At 36.6% G+C, this 15,500-nt stretch overlaps 2 protein-coding genes across 3 annotated transcripts; both read left to right on the top strand.

Moving 5' to 3' along the window:
- Nucleotides 1-929: 929 nt before the first annotated feature.
- abhd13 (abhydrolase domain containing 13) lies at nucleotides 930-8,623 on the top strand. The gene is made up of 2 exons (XM_059499692.1): nucleotides 930-1,095; nucleotides 6,227-8,623. The coding sequence occupies exon 2, from the start codon at nucleotides 6,272-6,274 to the stop codon at nucleotides 7,283-7,285; it is 1,014 nt and encodes a 337-aa protein (XP_059355675.1). The 5' UTR covers nucleotides 930-1,095; nucleotides 6,227-6,271; the 3' UTR covers nucleotides 7,286-8,623.
- A 661-nt stretch (nucleotides 8,624-9,284) lies between these two features.
- Nucleotides 9,285-14,301, top strand: LOC132094982 (tumor necrosis factor ligand superfamily member 13B-like). 2 transcript variants are annotated; one of them, XM_059499691.1, is made up of 7 exons: nucleotides 9,285-10,884; nucleotides 10,976-11,251; nucleotides 12,182-12,269; nucleotides 12,645-12,701; nucleotides 13,349-13,473; nucleotides 13,574-13,724; nucleotides 13,958-14,301. In XM_059499691.1, exons 2-7 carry the CDS (start codon nucleotides 10,991-10,993, stop codon nucleotides 14,068-14,070), a joined length of 795 nt encoding a protein of 264 aa, XP_059355674.1. In that variant the 5' UTR covers nucleotides 9,285-10,884; nucleotides 10,976-10,990; the 3' UTR covers nucleotides 14,071-14,301. The 2 variants fall into 2 exon arrangements, with proteins under 2 accessions (XP_059355674.1, XP_059355673.1); XM_059499690.1 differs by having other exon boundaries at nucleotides 13,559-13,724.
- The last annotated feature ends 1,199 nt before the right edge of the window (nucleotides 14,302-15,500 follow it).

Here is a 15,500-nt window from a genome sequence, read left to right as displayed (position 1 = left end):
AAAGCATTAGAAATAATAATAAAAAATCAAAACAACTTATTTAACTCAAATTAAACTTATTTAAATCGTTGTTTATTTTTTAATTTAATATTTTTAAGATAATATGTGACTCTGGACTACCTTAGTATAAGTCATAAGTAGCATGGGTATATCGGTAGTAATAGCCAACAATACATTGTATGGGTCAAAATTATTGATTTTTCTTCAATGCCAAAAATCATTAGCATGCTAAGTAAAGATATTATTAAATATATTTTGTAAATTTCCTATCGTAAATACAGTATATCAAAACTTAATTTTTGATATGCATTGCAAAGGAGTTTTTTTTTTTTTGTACAACTTGCTATTTTCTCAATATTAATATACTGTATTATTGCATTCTCATTCCAGATTTTCAAATAGGTTGTATCTCAGCCAAATATTGTCACATCATAAAAAACATACATCAATGTAAAGCTTATTTATTCAGTTTTCAGGTTATCTCTATTTCAAAAAATTTACCCTTATGACTGGTTTTGTGATCTAGGGTCACATATAGTTGTGTGTAACACATTTTAAATCACCACCTTAGTTCTCTCTTAAATTACATATTTATTTATTTTTATTTTTGTTCCCAAAAATAACAGACCATCTACTATCATCATGCTTTTTGCTTTTTAATAAGTAAACACAACAGACTAACAATCATTCACAGACGAGTCAGCTACTAAAAGCCTACTGAAAGGTATTTTTCATAAATATGGGGGCAAGTTGCCAGATTTTAATTTCCACGAGTTGTCGCATGTGTTTTAAATTTATAAATGTATACGATTTGTAAATAGCAAGGTTATTGGATACATATTTGTAACAATTACAAGAATAAACATTTATAAGCAGGGACGTTGAACTTGCAGCAGCATTACGTGTTGACCGTCAGCAGAAGGTTCCGCCCGGAACTTCCTTGGAGCGACACCAGTGTACAGCAGCAGTCTGGCTAGATTTGCTGCTAGCCACTGTGGATCAGCTGATATTTCAGGGGCTGTTCGTATAGATGACCGCTTCACCTGCTCGTCAATTCCTTTCTCTGAAGATGCACCGCTGAAGAATGCGATAGATGTGAGTAGTTTTGTATCAGACTGTAAGCAGATGTGTTGTAGACATAGCTAGCAGCAGTGTTAGCTGTGCAGTACATGCAGTCCAGAGGGAAAGAGCCGCTGTCAACATCAATCTGTCATCAGTGCGTTTATGATTCGTGTCAGCTGGGTTTGGACTTCAGGGTGTTTTCTCTCTCCCTATGTCAACAGCTGAATGGGAAAAAAAATGTGCGGGGTTTAGTGCGGATCTGTTGATAATTTTATATTGGTGTCAGATCATGGTAACGTTACAGCGTCTGTTTTATTGCACTCCATGGCAAAAGTAATGGTAATCTGGAAAAAAAAGCTCGATGTGTGAACTCTAAAATGTTTCTCTGTGCAGTATAGGTGAATGAGTGAATACGGATCCTCATCTGCATTCTAGTGTAATTGATTGGTCAAGACAGCACTAGAGACCGACCGATATGGATTTTTGGGGGCCGATGCCAATATTAATTCGAAAAGAGCCGATTTATAAGCCGATATTTTGATTTTAAAAATAATCTGGATATTAGATCCATTTCCTATAAACTGCACTTTCAATAGCAAAATATCTGCCTGTTCTATGTATGTGGGCTGTATAAACCTTTTTCCAGAATGGATTATGTTAAAAAAAAAAAAGCCTTAGATTACAGTCTCAATGACTAAACAATTGCACATCAAAAGTATATATTTTTTAATGATCAAAAAACAGTCTGGTTTTAAACATTTAACACTTTTACTTTCTTCCAGTTGAAGCTGGTTTTAACAGTCTGTGTGTGTACTGTAAATAAATTATAATACTAAAGTTAAAGTATTTGCAGAAGTAGTCCCACACTTTGCTGCTACAGCATTCACCTTTTCAGCCATCTGTAGGCAGAAAGAGAGACAGAGAAAGAATAAGCATGTGTATTAATAATATCACCATGTATCATTACTCATGTCATCATTAGAATTATAATAATAATAAACTGGGATCTCCTACATAGGCAAAAATGAGAAATATATATATTTTTTTTATTTGTCAAGCAATAGGTATTACCTACTTATATTTAACAATATTATTTCAAAATTTTCCTGTTATGTCTGTAAATGTGCTTTGAAACAATATGTAAAAAAAAAAAAGCGCTAGTTCAGCTCAGATTTATTTACATGTCCCCTCTGGTTTAATCATTTCTGACGCACCTACTGTAGTTACTGTAACTACACTATATTTGCTCTCACAGAACATCGTCTTGCCTACTATTACCGGAAGATTACGGAATCAATTTGAAGTTGAATGGTTAACGTTAGTGTCATGAACACACCGCTGTCAATTTTGAGAAGAACCACCTTCAAACAAGTTAATAGCAAGCATTTAAGGGGCCTGCTAAAAAGGAAGCTATTAGCGTTAGAGTAACGTAACCAGCCTGAATTCACCAAATTGTTCTCTGGACCTGAGGGTAGCCTCTTCTTCCTTGCTTCTCTCTTAATTCTCATCAGCAGGACTAGCGCTATCGCTCGCGTCTTACAACGGGACAGATACATGTTTGCTGCTGACCGAAAGGAGGAGGAACAGACTATGAAAGAGTTCCCGCTAAACGTTTTTAAAACTCCGCCTACGCCATAGCGCAGCGCAAATCACGTTGTATCTGAAGGGCAACGCTGAACCCAGCGGCAAGCGCCGTGCATACCGCGTCCTGTGTGAAAGGCCCAATTACGCGGTCATTATGTGGGAAACACACCGCAATAGAATAAGAATAAGTTAAACGTAGGGATGGGACGATAACCGGTTTTATTGATAACCGTGATAAAATGTGCTGAAGGTTAGTAATATCGTTTAAAAATGAATTATCATTAAAACCGTGTTTGATTATCGCGGTTTTAACTCACTATTAAATCATGTCCAGCCAGCAACAGTCTGACGCAAGCGCAGCGCACAATGTTTTTTTTGTTTTTTTTCGAGAAGGAATGGCGAAAGTCAGTGACTTTTCTATGCTTCTACACTTTTCATTGTAAGGAAGGAAATGCCACAGAATTTAATCTTTCTTTAAATTAAGTGCATAGAGTTGCTTGTTTTATTGGTTTTTTGTTGATTATTAAATATAAAACTTGCTGAAATGTTTTCAGTGTGAGCATCAACTATTTTTGAACACTTTCATCTCGTTTCAACAAAACCGTGATAATATTGATAATCGTGATAATTTTAGTCACTATAATCGTGATATTAAATTTTCATACCGTCCCATCCCTAGTTAAACGCTAACGTAATATTTTACCTCCTATTAACGTTCGCGCTCTTCCACTGATAAACATGGTATTAGCTTTGTGGCTAATCTAATATAGCAATGCATTAGCGGCTGTAAGTGATGTTACAGAATATTTAGAAGTGATAATGATAGGACCGTTAGCTAGAACTACCACACAGTTTTTATATACAGGGTATGAATCTACAATCATTTCACATGACGAACGACAGACTCACCGTCAAAACAGTAAGTTACATCTCCTTCATCTCCTTGGCTGATCGCTTTCTTCTGTAGTGGACTTCTGGCGCTGTTGTTAACTCTGGAGCTGCAGAGCTCCCTCTGGTGGGCACACTATGCAACACTCATAACATGAGTGAAGCATGATACTCTGTTTCTCATGTTTCATCGGCCGTTATAAATGCAGATGCCGATTTAAATGCAGTTAGCTTATATCGGCCGATAATATCGGCCGGCCGATATATCGGTCTGGCTCTAGACAGCACTGTGTTGTGTCATCGCATAATATTAAATAATTTATGTCTGTGTGTTTAGATGACTCACAATGTATATGTGCACCTACTCTCTGCTTCTGCAAAAAAAAAAAAAAAAACACAACCTGTGGTGCAGTGATGGTATCAGAACGTAATACCATGGTATTTAAGTAAAGGTCATTGTAATTGATTTTATATCAAGGCAACTGTGTAAATTACAATATAGTAAAAATATATTGTTTTTGGATTATCCAGTGAATTCAATTTTTATCTAATTTTATAATTTTCTCTTTCTGTTTGGAAATTTCCCTTAAGAAAATAAGGAAAATTTAAAGAGAGAGAAAAATTATTAAGACTAATGTTATAAAACAAATAATAATATTTTTTTTTCTGATTGGATGTGCCTGAATGGATGTGCCATAATTACAAGAAGTTGTCATAAAATAGTCAATTTATCCATGTTTTCTTTCTAAGAACTATATAATTATATTATAGTTGATATACTATAATTGAAAGCATGTACAAACAAAAATCTTAGGCAATTGGGTAATGTTATCCAACAGCCAAATAGCTGTTTAAGTTTCGTTTTAGTGGAGTTGAATAATCAGTCATAATCAGTCTTGCTCAATTTTTGTGATGCCCACATTTCATTGGCCAATCAATTCCCAATGGATAAATTAAATTCTACTCTACATTTCCTCTCGCTGAAGGAAGTGAAATACATTGTGATTGACTTCACAAATTGTTCCTCATTCTGAGGTCAAAATTGGCCTGTTATGACCATTGATTTGGCCCAACATGCCCAGTGTTGGGGTAGTTACTCAAAAAATGTAATTAGTTACTAGTTACTTCTGTAAATTGTAATGAGATTACTTTACTAGTTACTGCATTTGAAAAGTAACTTCACTACTTATTACTTTACTTTTTTAAATTTTTTAGGGAATTTTTTCCAAAATCTGTTTTCCGTTTTAATTTTTCTGGATTCCATTTTTTTTTTCTGTTTAATTTTTTTCTCAACTCCCTTTTTAATGGTTAAATTTAATTGTACTAATCAAAAAGCATGTCTGATTAATTTAAATCATAACACATACATTTTCACAGCAATTTATTAAAAGTTTTTTAAAAAGTACATGTTTAGGGCCCTATGAAATGTTTTATTTTTTCTTCACCATATGTTTGATTTTTTTTTTTTATCATGTGAAATCATTTAAAAGCATAAAAACAACTTATTTTATTAATTTTTTCTTACAATAGCCTTATGAAATGTTTTTTTTTTCCCTCAGAAATTATGTTGTGTATTTACATTTTTCTGGTTATCAAATGAATTCATAAAACATTCATTTAGATTTTCTTTTAAATATTGAAAATTAAACAAACTTTATTTTTTTGGTAAACAAAGGGTATTTACTATTAAAAATAAAACGGAAGAAATGTTAAGCAGGAGATGCTTTAAAGCGCGAGAAAAAGAGGTTTCCCCAGTAACAGCTGTAAACAAAGCAGTGCTGAGCTCACAAAATTCTTTATCAGGCATATAACATGCAAGTCTTCCTTCAGAAATACAGTGATATAAAAACACCTGTGTCTCGTATGATATTTAAACATATAAATGTAAGGAATTATTATTATTATTAAACGTGCAGTACGTGCTCATGTTTATTCAACAAAGCCTTTTGGAAAATCGTTTAGTTTTAAAATCTCCAGTCTCCAAGAGTCTCCAAAAATAAATAAATGTATGGGAAACACATCCCACATCACAACCACCTGAGCCCAACTTCAGTCTACTCATCACCTTAACTTTAACTGCATTTGTAGATGGCACCGCAGCCAGACCGATATACACAACACAGACCGGAAGTCAACTTAGGGCCAGGCGCGTGCGCCCGATGAAACCGTCTATAAGATGACATTTCAGCACTTGACAAACGGAGAGCGACTCCTACGTAGCACTTGAAGCACAGCTGTGCAATTGCTTTACGTTCAATGTTGGGAAACGCACGTCAAACAATAACAAACTATCGTGAAATTACTCGTAGAAAACACTCTTAAGCGCTAAGATCAATCGTTATCGGGAAACCCTGCCCAGAACTTTACACACAGGCAAACACGGCATGTGTAACCCAGGAAAACGCGTTCCTATAGTCTAGTAAAGTAATGCAGTTGCCAATATTATTAGTGTAATGCGTTACTTTACATCGTTACCCAAAAAAGTAATAGTTACTGTAATCCATTACTTTGTAACTCATTACCCCCAACACTGACCATGCCATACTATAAGTAGCAGGAAAATAGGAAGAAACACATGCCATTGAAGCATATCTAAATTGTAATATAGTTTAAAAATGCAAAAAAATATGTGCTATAGTCAAATATAATAATATCGCCCAGCCCTACAAACCTACCTTCTGTGTTTCCTCAGATTACGTCTGCAGTGAGTTTGGAGACTCTTGTCATCCCAGTGGTCATGGAGAAGCCATGGAGGTTATGGGGGGCATTGGAGGCGTGTTTGCTGACCATGTGCGCCTGGTCCTGGGCAGTCTGCCGTGTGTCCCTGCTGGCCCTCATTCTGACCTTCCACTTGTATGGAGGCTTCATTTTGCTGGGTCTCATCCTGGCCTCTGTGGCCGGCATCCTGTACAAGTTCCAGGACATTCTGCTCTACTTTCCCGACCAGCCCTCATCCTCGCGTCTTTACGTTCCAATGCCAACGGGAATCCCCCATGAGAACGTGTACATCCGCACCAAAGACGGTGTGCGGCTGAACCTCATCCTGCTCCGTTACACCGGCGAAAACCCCATCTCTGCTCCCACCATTTTATATTTCCACGGCAATGCAGGGAACATTGGCCACCGTGTCTCGAACGCGCTGCTGATGCTGGTCAATCTGAAGGCCAACGTGGTGCTGGTGGACTACAGAGGCTATGGAAAGAGCGAAGGAGAACCTAGTGAAGAGGGACTGTACCAGGACGCCGAGGCCACCTTGGATTACGTCATGACCCGGCCGGACATCGACAAGACCAAGGTGGTACTATTCGGCCGCTCATTGGGTGGCGCGGTGGCCATCCGTCTGGCATCATGCAACCCACATCGAGTGGCTGCCATCATGGTGGAGAACACTTTCCTGAGTATCCCACACATGGCGGCCACACTGTTTTCTTTCTTCCCCATGCGTTACCTACCGCTCTGGTGCTACAAGAACAAGTTTCTCTCCTATAGACACGTTGCACTGTGCCATATGCCATCTCTCTTCATTTCGGGCTTATCAGACCAACTCATCCCTCCGGTGATGATGAAACAGCTGTACGAACTGTCGCCGTCTCGGACTAAACGCCTCGGCATCTTTCCCGAGGGTACGCACAATGACACCTGGCAGTGCCAGGGTTATTTTGCCGCCCTAGAGCAGTTTTTGAAGGAGCTTCTTAAAAGCCATGCCCGAGAAGAGACGGCCCAGGGGACGACCAACGTTACCATAATTTAGAACATTAACTACTATTGACTGCTTTAAATCTGGAGCCTCTCAGATAGAATGTACAATTTATTCTCTCTTGTTATTATTATTTCTCTTTTCCCAAACTTCAGAAGCTCTTTCTTTCCATTGCTCACACACCAATAATTCATTAGTTAGATTTTGATTTATTTAATAGAGAAGGCTGAATTTTTTAAGACTTCAGAATATTTTATATTAAGTATGAATGCATCTGTCTCAAGAATTTAATGCCCTCTCAGTCCTTTTCTTTATTTGCTGACAATGTTTGCCCTCAAAAGTATACTTAAATCCCTACCACCTGCAAATGCAATTGGAAATAGTTATTTGCCTAATCACACTGGTCAGAACTACTTTCTGAGCTTAAACAGTTCAGTTTAGGTATCGGTTTTTAGAGGTTTTGGTTTAAAATTCACGAGTAACATCATAATGTCTGTGATTAACATTACTTCAGACTGTCACATTTGTTCTACCACTATATTTCATACATAAAGTTGGTAACAGCAAGCTTGAAGTTGCTAATAAAATATGACATTCTCACATTTGAAATTTTGTTTTACTCATGAATGACAAACTACTCAAAAAACTCCTAAGATTACTGAAATAAACAATTCTAACAAACTAAATAAGCTGAGAAGCTATATTCTTATTTATTTTGTTTATATTTAATATATATTCACACTTTTTTTATTAAATGGAACAGAGGGCTCATTAAAATATTTTTTGCCTTTTAAATTCTAGTGAATACAGGGGCAACTGATCCTAGTTCACTCATCTTTGTCTATGGCATTTCATGCATTCAATCTTCTGTACCCGGCTGTAATGTGTTGGAGCTTTATCTTATCACACTGCCTTCTTTTTTTACAGAAGGTTTAAAATCCACTCAGGAAATCGGCTCATTGTGGTTTGGTCCCATGTTTTGAATTTGCATATGGAGCTGTGTGTGAGAAGTATAGATTTCTATACTGATTTTCATGTGGGCCAGAGTTTACTGTGAGCACTGTATGAAAATACCAACACAACAAGCCTAAAGTATGTTTACTCTATCTCAGGCTTAGTGATCTTCTGAAAGTTAGAGTGAAATCGCACATAGCAGCTGCTTGACAGTGTTCCAAGCACAGTCCATTTGCACAACTTGTAAATAAGGTCTTTCCTTTCTTTTAATAAAGTCAAGTGCATAACATCAGATCTTTACCAATGACCCGTTTTGTTTGGATCATGTTGAAAAACCTGCCCATTGGTGACTGTTGCACTGTGTCTCATCATTTTCTTGTATTTTCCTTTAAAAAGCAGAAACATTCACAACAATGTAATGATTTATTAACACAAAAATGAAAATTGCCATCATTTACTCACCATTTATGCCTTTTCATACCTGTATGATTTTTTTTTTTTTTTTTGAAGAGTACATTAGTCACCCTTTTCCATGCAGTTGCAGGTAGAAGACTCAAGCTTCTTAAAAAAGACTCTTAAAAGTTGGTCATATGAATTGAAGTCACACAATGATAGACAGCTGAGAAGTTTTGCTTCAAGTTTTGAGTTGAATCTGTCAGAATTATGATATCTTTGTTGCATTCAGAAGGTTGTCTCATGAACTCATGATTATTCAGTGAAGAGAAATTTCAGTCTTTCCCTTATAGAAGCTATAATATGTCTATGGGAGATTTGGAATGTAGACCGGAAGTCATCTTGAAAGATTCTGTCCTCATTCATTGTAGTTGAAGAGCAACCAGCACCTTCTTTGAAATGTCTCCTTTCGTGTTCCACAGAAGACAGAAAATCATACCTGTTTGGAAGAGTAAATGCTGGCAAAATTTTCTTCTTTTTTTTTCAACAATTTAATGTATCGAATCAAGGACATGAGGTTTGTGTTTCTATAGTCTCACACTGATGGTTGACAGTCAAGCACCCATTAAAAGTGAACGGTGGACTTTGCAAACCTGGCCCATTATGTAGTGTTGGATCAATAAAGATCCAAGTCTGTAATTATTGCATGCTTTAGATGCTCAGCACATTTCGTTTAGCTCTGATGCACTTTTACGCTCACATCTGTTGTAATGCGTGAAAACTGCCTGTGAATTTTAAGATGACAGATTTCAAGGCAGAGTGATCCTATGTCAGTTTGCATGCAGATATTGCTATCTTCAAACCAGAGGTTATGTCAGGCTTCCAAAGTCCACCTTTCGGGATTTTACAGGCTCTTTTGGGCCCCGTCGTTCTCAAGAGATTGTATAGTATAGCACAGCTGAGCTCTAGATGTCTTCAGTTATGGCTAGTATTATTTAATGGTTATTAGTTATGTAGTAAAAAAGGACATTTGTAATTGAGTAAGAAGTGGAACCAGCCAATGCAAGAGAAAAAGTTCCCAAGACGTCAGTTTTTGGATGGTTTCAATACATTAGATACTTTTGTACATCAGTTTATTGACCTTTTCATTTTAAAAGAAATATTCCTAATGGTCAATATTGATCATATAAGCCTAATTCATAACTGCCTCTAAACCCTATAGGAAATAATTTCAAATGAAAATGTTTTGCAATGTGACATTTAGTTGAACTCAAAGTGATGTGCCATGATACCTTATTGAATGTCTGTGTGATTGAGTGTAAATACTACTTAAGAGTTTGCTAACACACCATTGGCATGTTCTGGCCATTCTCTGGGGCTAGTTTGTATGTTGAAATCTCATTTCATCTTGTTCATGAACTGAATATATGAAATAATATAAAATGCTGCTCATGTTTTATATTTGCTCTTTACAGTAAATAGCAGAGCAGAAAGATTCAGTTCTGAATGTGCAAGGAGGGTTTTCTTATTCTTTCAACATTTGTGTTTTGAGCTCTGGGTTTTCTATTTAAATCATTTGTTCATGTACATACAGTTGAATCACACTTTCTATTTTCTGTGTGGTGACATGCAATAAAGAAATCAAACCCTTCTGATAACTTGGCTGCATGAGTGTATTTGTACTTTGAAGTCACTGGTTCCTGTTTCTGGTTTTCACGGTGGAAACTCCACTTTAAAAAGAACGAAACTGCTCTTTTTTTTTAATGTTTGATTTTATACCAAGAATACCATTCCTTTTCCTTGTCACTGTTATTTATATAGTTTCTCATGTGCTATTAATTTATGGTCAACAAGTCCATGTCTGACATTTTCATTTATCTGCTATTTATCTTTGCACATTTGACGCAGTTTGTTGGAACAGCCACAAAGTAAGTGGTGACAAAGCAACTTTCGGTTGCAGTGCAGTGTTAAATACGGTGGGTGTGGACAGCTCGGCAGGAAAGGGACACAAAAACCAGACTGTTAGCTGGAGCACTGACATTTTTATTGAGTACAGTTGCGTTTGTCTTAGGAGTCTTAGTCTTGGGAGTTTTCCTCTATACCACATCAACAAATACCAGCTTGAAGAGGAAGGGTAGTTGTGTGTACGAGTCTGATCCAGGATTTTTCTTAAAGAAATGTATGCTAAGAGTTTCAGAGGAATATTCATGCCATTTGAGGGTGAATTGGATTCAGCAGGCATAACAAAAAACTCCAGTCAAGCTTCTTTCTGATTAGAAACCTCACAGTAAGGAGGATGTTTTGAGGTGGGTTAAGATCTTTAAAGAAATCGAGCTTCTTCAGGATCTATATTTGCTGTTCAGGCTGCACTTGTTCACTAATAACCATACTTTCTAGAAGTTTGTTTCCACCATGCCTGTTGAAGATGTTGGTCCAGGTCGGGGTGAAAGGAGAAGGTTGCCCTGGATGTTTCTAGTTCTGGTGATTGCTGCCATCACCTCCTCTTCCCTGTCTGTGATCTCCCTGTACCATATGCTGGCCCTGCGGGCCGAGGTGGAGGGTTTGAGAGCTGAGGTGGTCCGCAGGAGAGAGGAGCAAAGCGGGACACTAGAAGAAGTGGCAGGAAAACAAACCCATCAGCAGAAAGATGAAGAGAGCAAAGAGACAATTGAGGTTTGGACCACAATACATGTACATCAATATCCTATGGCTTGTTAGAGAACCCATGTCCTCTAAACCAGAAAATATTATAAAACGATGTCATTATTCAGTCAGTTCAATAATAATGTTGTAAAGTTCATTACAGTTAAATTACAGTTCATTCATTAAATGTATTAAGCCCAGTTTGGGAAAACCTGGTTTAATGTAATCCATTTTATGATGTTGAAAAAAAAAGGAATATAGTTTCTCTCTCATTGTTTTTTTTTATATCACAATGGTACATTCAATGGTATGTTTAAAAATCGATAATCTAAAAATAGTCTGAATATATTACCTACCCTAGGTTACATTAGTAACTACAGTTTTCATCATGTATAATAATGTGTAATAAAGTAATCTACCCAGCTCTGATCATCAGTTATGAAACAAGGTCCGTTCTACTATAAGCAGCTCAAAAGAAGGCAATAGTGTCATTGCCCAGCTCAGTAAAGTGCACTTTTCTGCTCTTTAATGAATTGCTGGTGGAATTATCTGGTGTCACAGTTACTGTTTCAGTTTTGCTTAAAAGTTATTTAATAGCCTGTTTAATAACAGGTTCCCATTTTGAATAAGTGAAAAGACATTAAGGTATGTCCCTGAAGATTTCTGAAATAAGAAATATTCACTAGAGTAAAATGTATGACAACTAGCTCCAGTCCCATCAACAGGTTTCAAACTAATTGTGAAGAAAAAAAATGGCTAAACTGGTTTAGCTAATGACCTACCTAAATGCAGATATATTTTGAGCACTTTCATGCTGGTCAAATTGTCCGTTATAATCTACAACACACAGTGACCAACTTTATGAGTTCTGTGCCAGTAACAGACCATCTTGAAATGTAATCTTGTAGAAGATGTCTGAGCTGTTCATATTCAGCAGGATTTCTGGTTGTCTGTGTACAGTATCTGCAGCAAACTGAGATGGATGATACCGTGACAGACCATACTGTCCTGTCAAAAAGGAGCCTGGGTCATACATCAAGCAAAGCAGGCAAGCGCACACTTCTGCTTATTCCATGATGCTTGTCTCGGCTTTTCTTTTTTGAGTGTTAACTGAGAAGAGCTGTGGTTTTTGTGTGTGTGTATACTGACAGGAATTGTGAGAAGCACAGATGGTGTAAGATTAAAACCATTTAATAAATTAAAACAAAACCAAAAACATGCACATGGTGCAAAAGTGCATCATTATACATTTGCATATCCTGTTGCTTTATGAGTCACTGAATGCAAAACCCTTATAATATCATTATTGAAGTTGCACCGCCATAATCATTCTTCCCCTAAAGACAATACTCTTAAGACATATTTAATAACAATGCATTTACGTTCAGTCATTTTTTTCCCCTATGAAAACATCTTTCCACAGAATCCCAGCCCTGTTTACAAATGATGGCAAACAACAGGAGAAAAACCTTCCAGAAAGGTACTAAAGGAGTTTGTAAAATTGTAGCATGTAAATGTATTGCTATATAAAAAAAATTTGCAATTTAAATTAAATTCAAGTGATCCTTTATATTAGTCATGACCTTGCTTTTTGCTAGAGTCAGGAAAGAGTTAATTGGACTATGAAAATACACTTTAACTTTCAGAACTCAAAAATTCACCGACAAATTAATCAACACGTCATCCATAACATCAGTGATGTCTGTCTAGAAACATGGTGAGGTAATAAGAGGAAAGCTGCAGAGGTGTAGCACCTACAACTCTGCATATCAATATAAGAAATCCCAGTGTTAAAATAGGGCACAGCATTTAATTCGGACAAAATCCCTGATTATTAAGTAAAAAAATGAGCATAAAGGCCTACTCCTTACTCAACCTCTACACATTACTGTCACTGGAGTGTGTGAGCAGATCATACAAAAACATGTAATTCGCTAAAACTTAAAATACCCATGAACTACCATGATATTGTGTTGGATCTTTACAGTTTGTGCGGCACATGCCAGCTCAGATTTTTTTTATGTTCCTATCATAATATTTAGACTATTATGGAAGGAAGAGGCATTTAAATTCTTTATCTGACCCAACAGCAAAAATGACTTTTTATTTATTGATTTATTTTGTCAGAGTTTGCTTTGGAAATATGCACAGCCATCCCATGGCAAGTCGGACTGAAGCGTGGCACAGCTCTGGAGGAAGAGCAGGGCACCATTTTAATCAAAGAGGAAGGATTCTTCTTCATCTATAGTCAGGTATATGCATTCTCAATGTATGACACATTCTTGAGTTTTTTGGCCTCTTTGAGACATCCCAACACCGTGCTCAGTGTGTGCTCAGCTCTCCTTTTCCCAGGTTTACTACACAGACTCTACGTTCGCTATGGGCCACATCGTGATTCGTATAAAGAAAAACGTCGTAGGAGACGAGAGTCAGCACGTTGTTCTGTTCCGCTGTATTCAGAGCATGAATCGAGTCAATCACTTCAACACATGCTACACTGGAGGTGAGCTACTTATCAGAGTTACAAAAGAGTGCAAATTCTCATTACTGTACTGTATCGGGACACTTTACTTGTAAATACTATTTATTTTCAAATTGTGTATTTAAATGTAATGTACTGCTGTGAATACTATTAATGTGATGTAAATGTTTTATAGAGAGGTATTATGCATATATTAATAAATATATAATGTACCTGTTATTACAAATGAATGTAACTGAGCATGTGATTTGCAGGCCTAGTGAAGTTGGACTCTGGGGACAGACTGGAGCTTCTGATACCTCGTACCAATGCAAATATCTCTCTGGATGGGGATTCCACCTTCTTGGGAGCAATAAAACTGGCCTGACAATGGAGAACGACTTAGGATCAGACACTTAATGAGACTGAATATGTTTTATTATAATTATTCATAAGGATAATTATTGACATTCCCTGGACTCCATGAATACCATACTTGCTTTATGTTGTGGAGTATTCCTAAAAATGTCTTCATCGAATTACTTTGTATCCAGCTACTTTGGTTCACACTTCAGTGGCATTTCATCACCCATGCAGAACATTAACATTATTGCCCATATTGAAGTTCCTCTATGTCATGATTCATCAGTCTTCATAATGTTTTATGAAATAGAGTTCCATGTACGCTTCAGAAATCACTTCCCTCTTTGTTTTTCACATCTCTAACAACTCGTTTCAGGTGTGTAAAAACCACTTTTTCACAATCCAGTCAGTTCCCGATGGATAAAATCATGTCCCGCTCAACATTTTTTATATGAGAAATTTTAAATAAACACTTTGTGCATAACACATTTTACTCTCAGATAGTTATAAATGCCATTTCTTGTTGGGTTGTGAACATGCACCTACACACATACATTTAATGTTTTATTATTTAGAACATCTGTTGCAGAATAACACCTCAGCATGTGCTTTGGTTTTAACAAAATATTTTGACCTTTATAACATTATATTAACCCATATATACCTTTAAAGTTAGCACTGAACATGTAGCCTCCATGATTCTACCAGCAGATGGAGACTGTATCACACTGTGGAAGAGCATTGGAAAGCACTTGCTTTGTGTTGAGTGCTTCACACAGCTTTCATAAAGACACATACTGTAGAAACAATCAACATAGTGTCACAGGCCTTGAGATGCTGGAATTATTTGATTTTGATTTTAGAGTGCGCGTATGCTAAAATCCATGACAATGTTCATATTTATAAAAATTGTCTTTTATGTGGAAAAGTAGCTGCCTTACAGCCACGCCAGGGTCTGAGCAGGCGTACGCACTTTTCCTTGTGGCAAAGTCGGAGTACTGCAGATATTTGAACATCTAAGCTGCAATAATAAAAGCGGTGTACGTGCAAGCACCACATTCATCTTAAACTACAAGGATGCGGTGTAAGAGATGAATTGTACAGTGTAGGTTTTTTATTTTTATTAATGGGGGTTGTGAGATTAAACTGACCTTTTTAGTAACCTAATGTTGAGAGTTCTTTACTCGCTTTCTGTACACATTCAATGTTGTTTTAATTATTTTATTTTTACAAAAGAACCTGCAAAGTCTTGATTTACCAATAATGCGTAAAATAAAAAACACAAAGATACATAAATCTGACTGTTTTGTCTGTATAGAATAGGCCTATGTCATGCAATAATGGTTTATTCTATTCTATTCAATAACATTGTTAACTGTTTTTATTTAGAACATCTGCTGCTTTGCTTCTGGGAAAATGAAGAGACATCAGCCTTTTAAACTTTGTTTTTGTCAT

Source organism: Carassius carassius, chromosome 19 (assembly GCF_963082965.1).
Source record: "Carassius carassius chromosome 19, fCarCar2.1, whole genome shotgun sequence".
NCBI classification, from domain to species: domain Eukaryota; kingdom Metazoa; phylum Chordata; class Actinopteri; order Cypriniformes; family Cyprinidae; genus Carassius; species Carassius carassius.
Note: the sequence above shows the minus strand (reverse complement) of the source record. Positions and strands in the feature narration are given on the sequence as shown.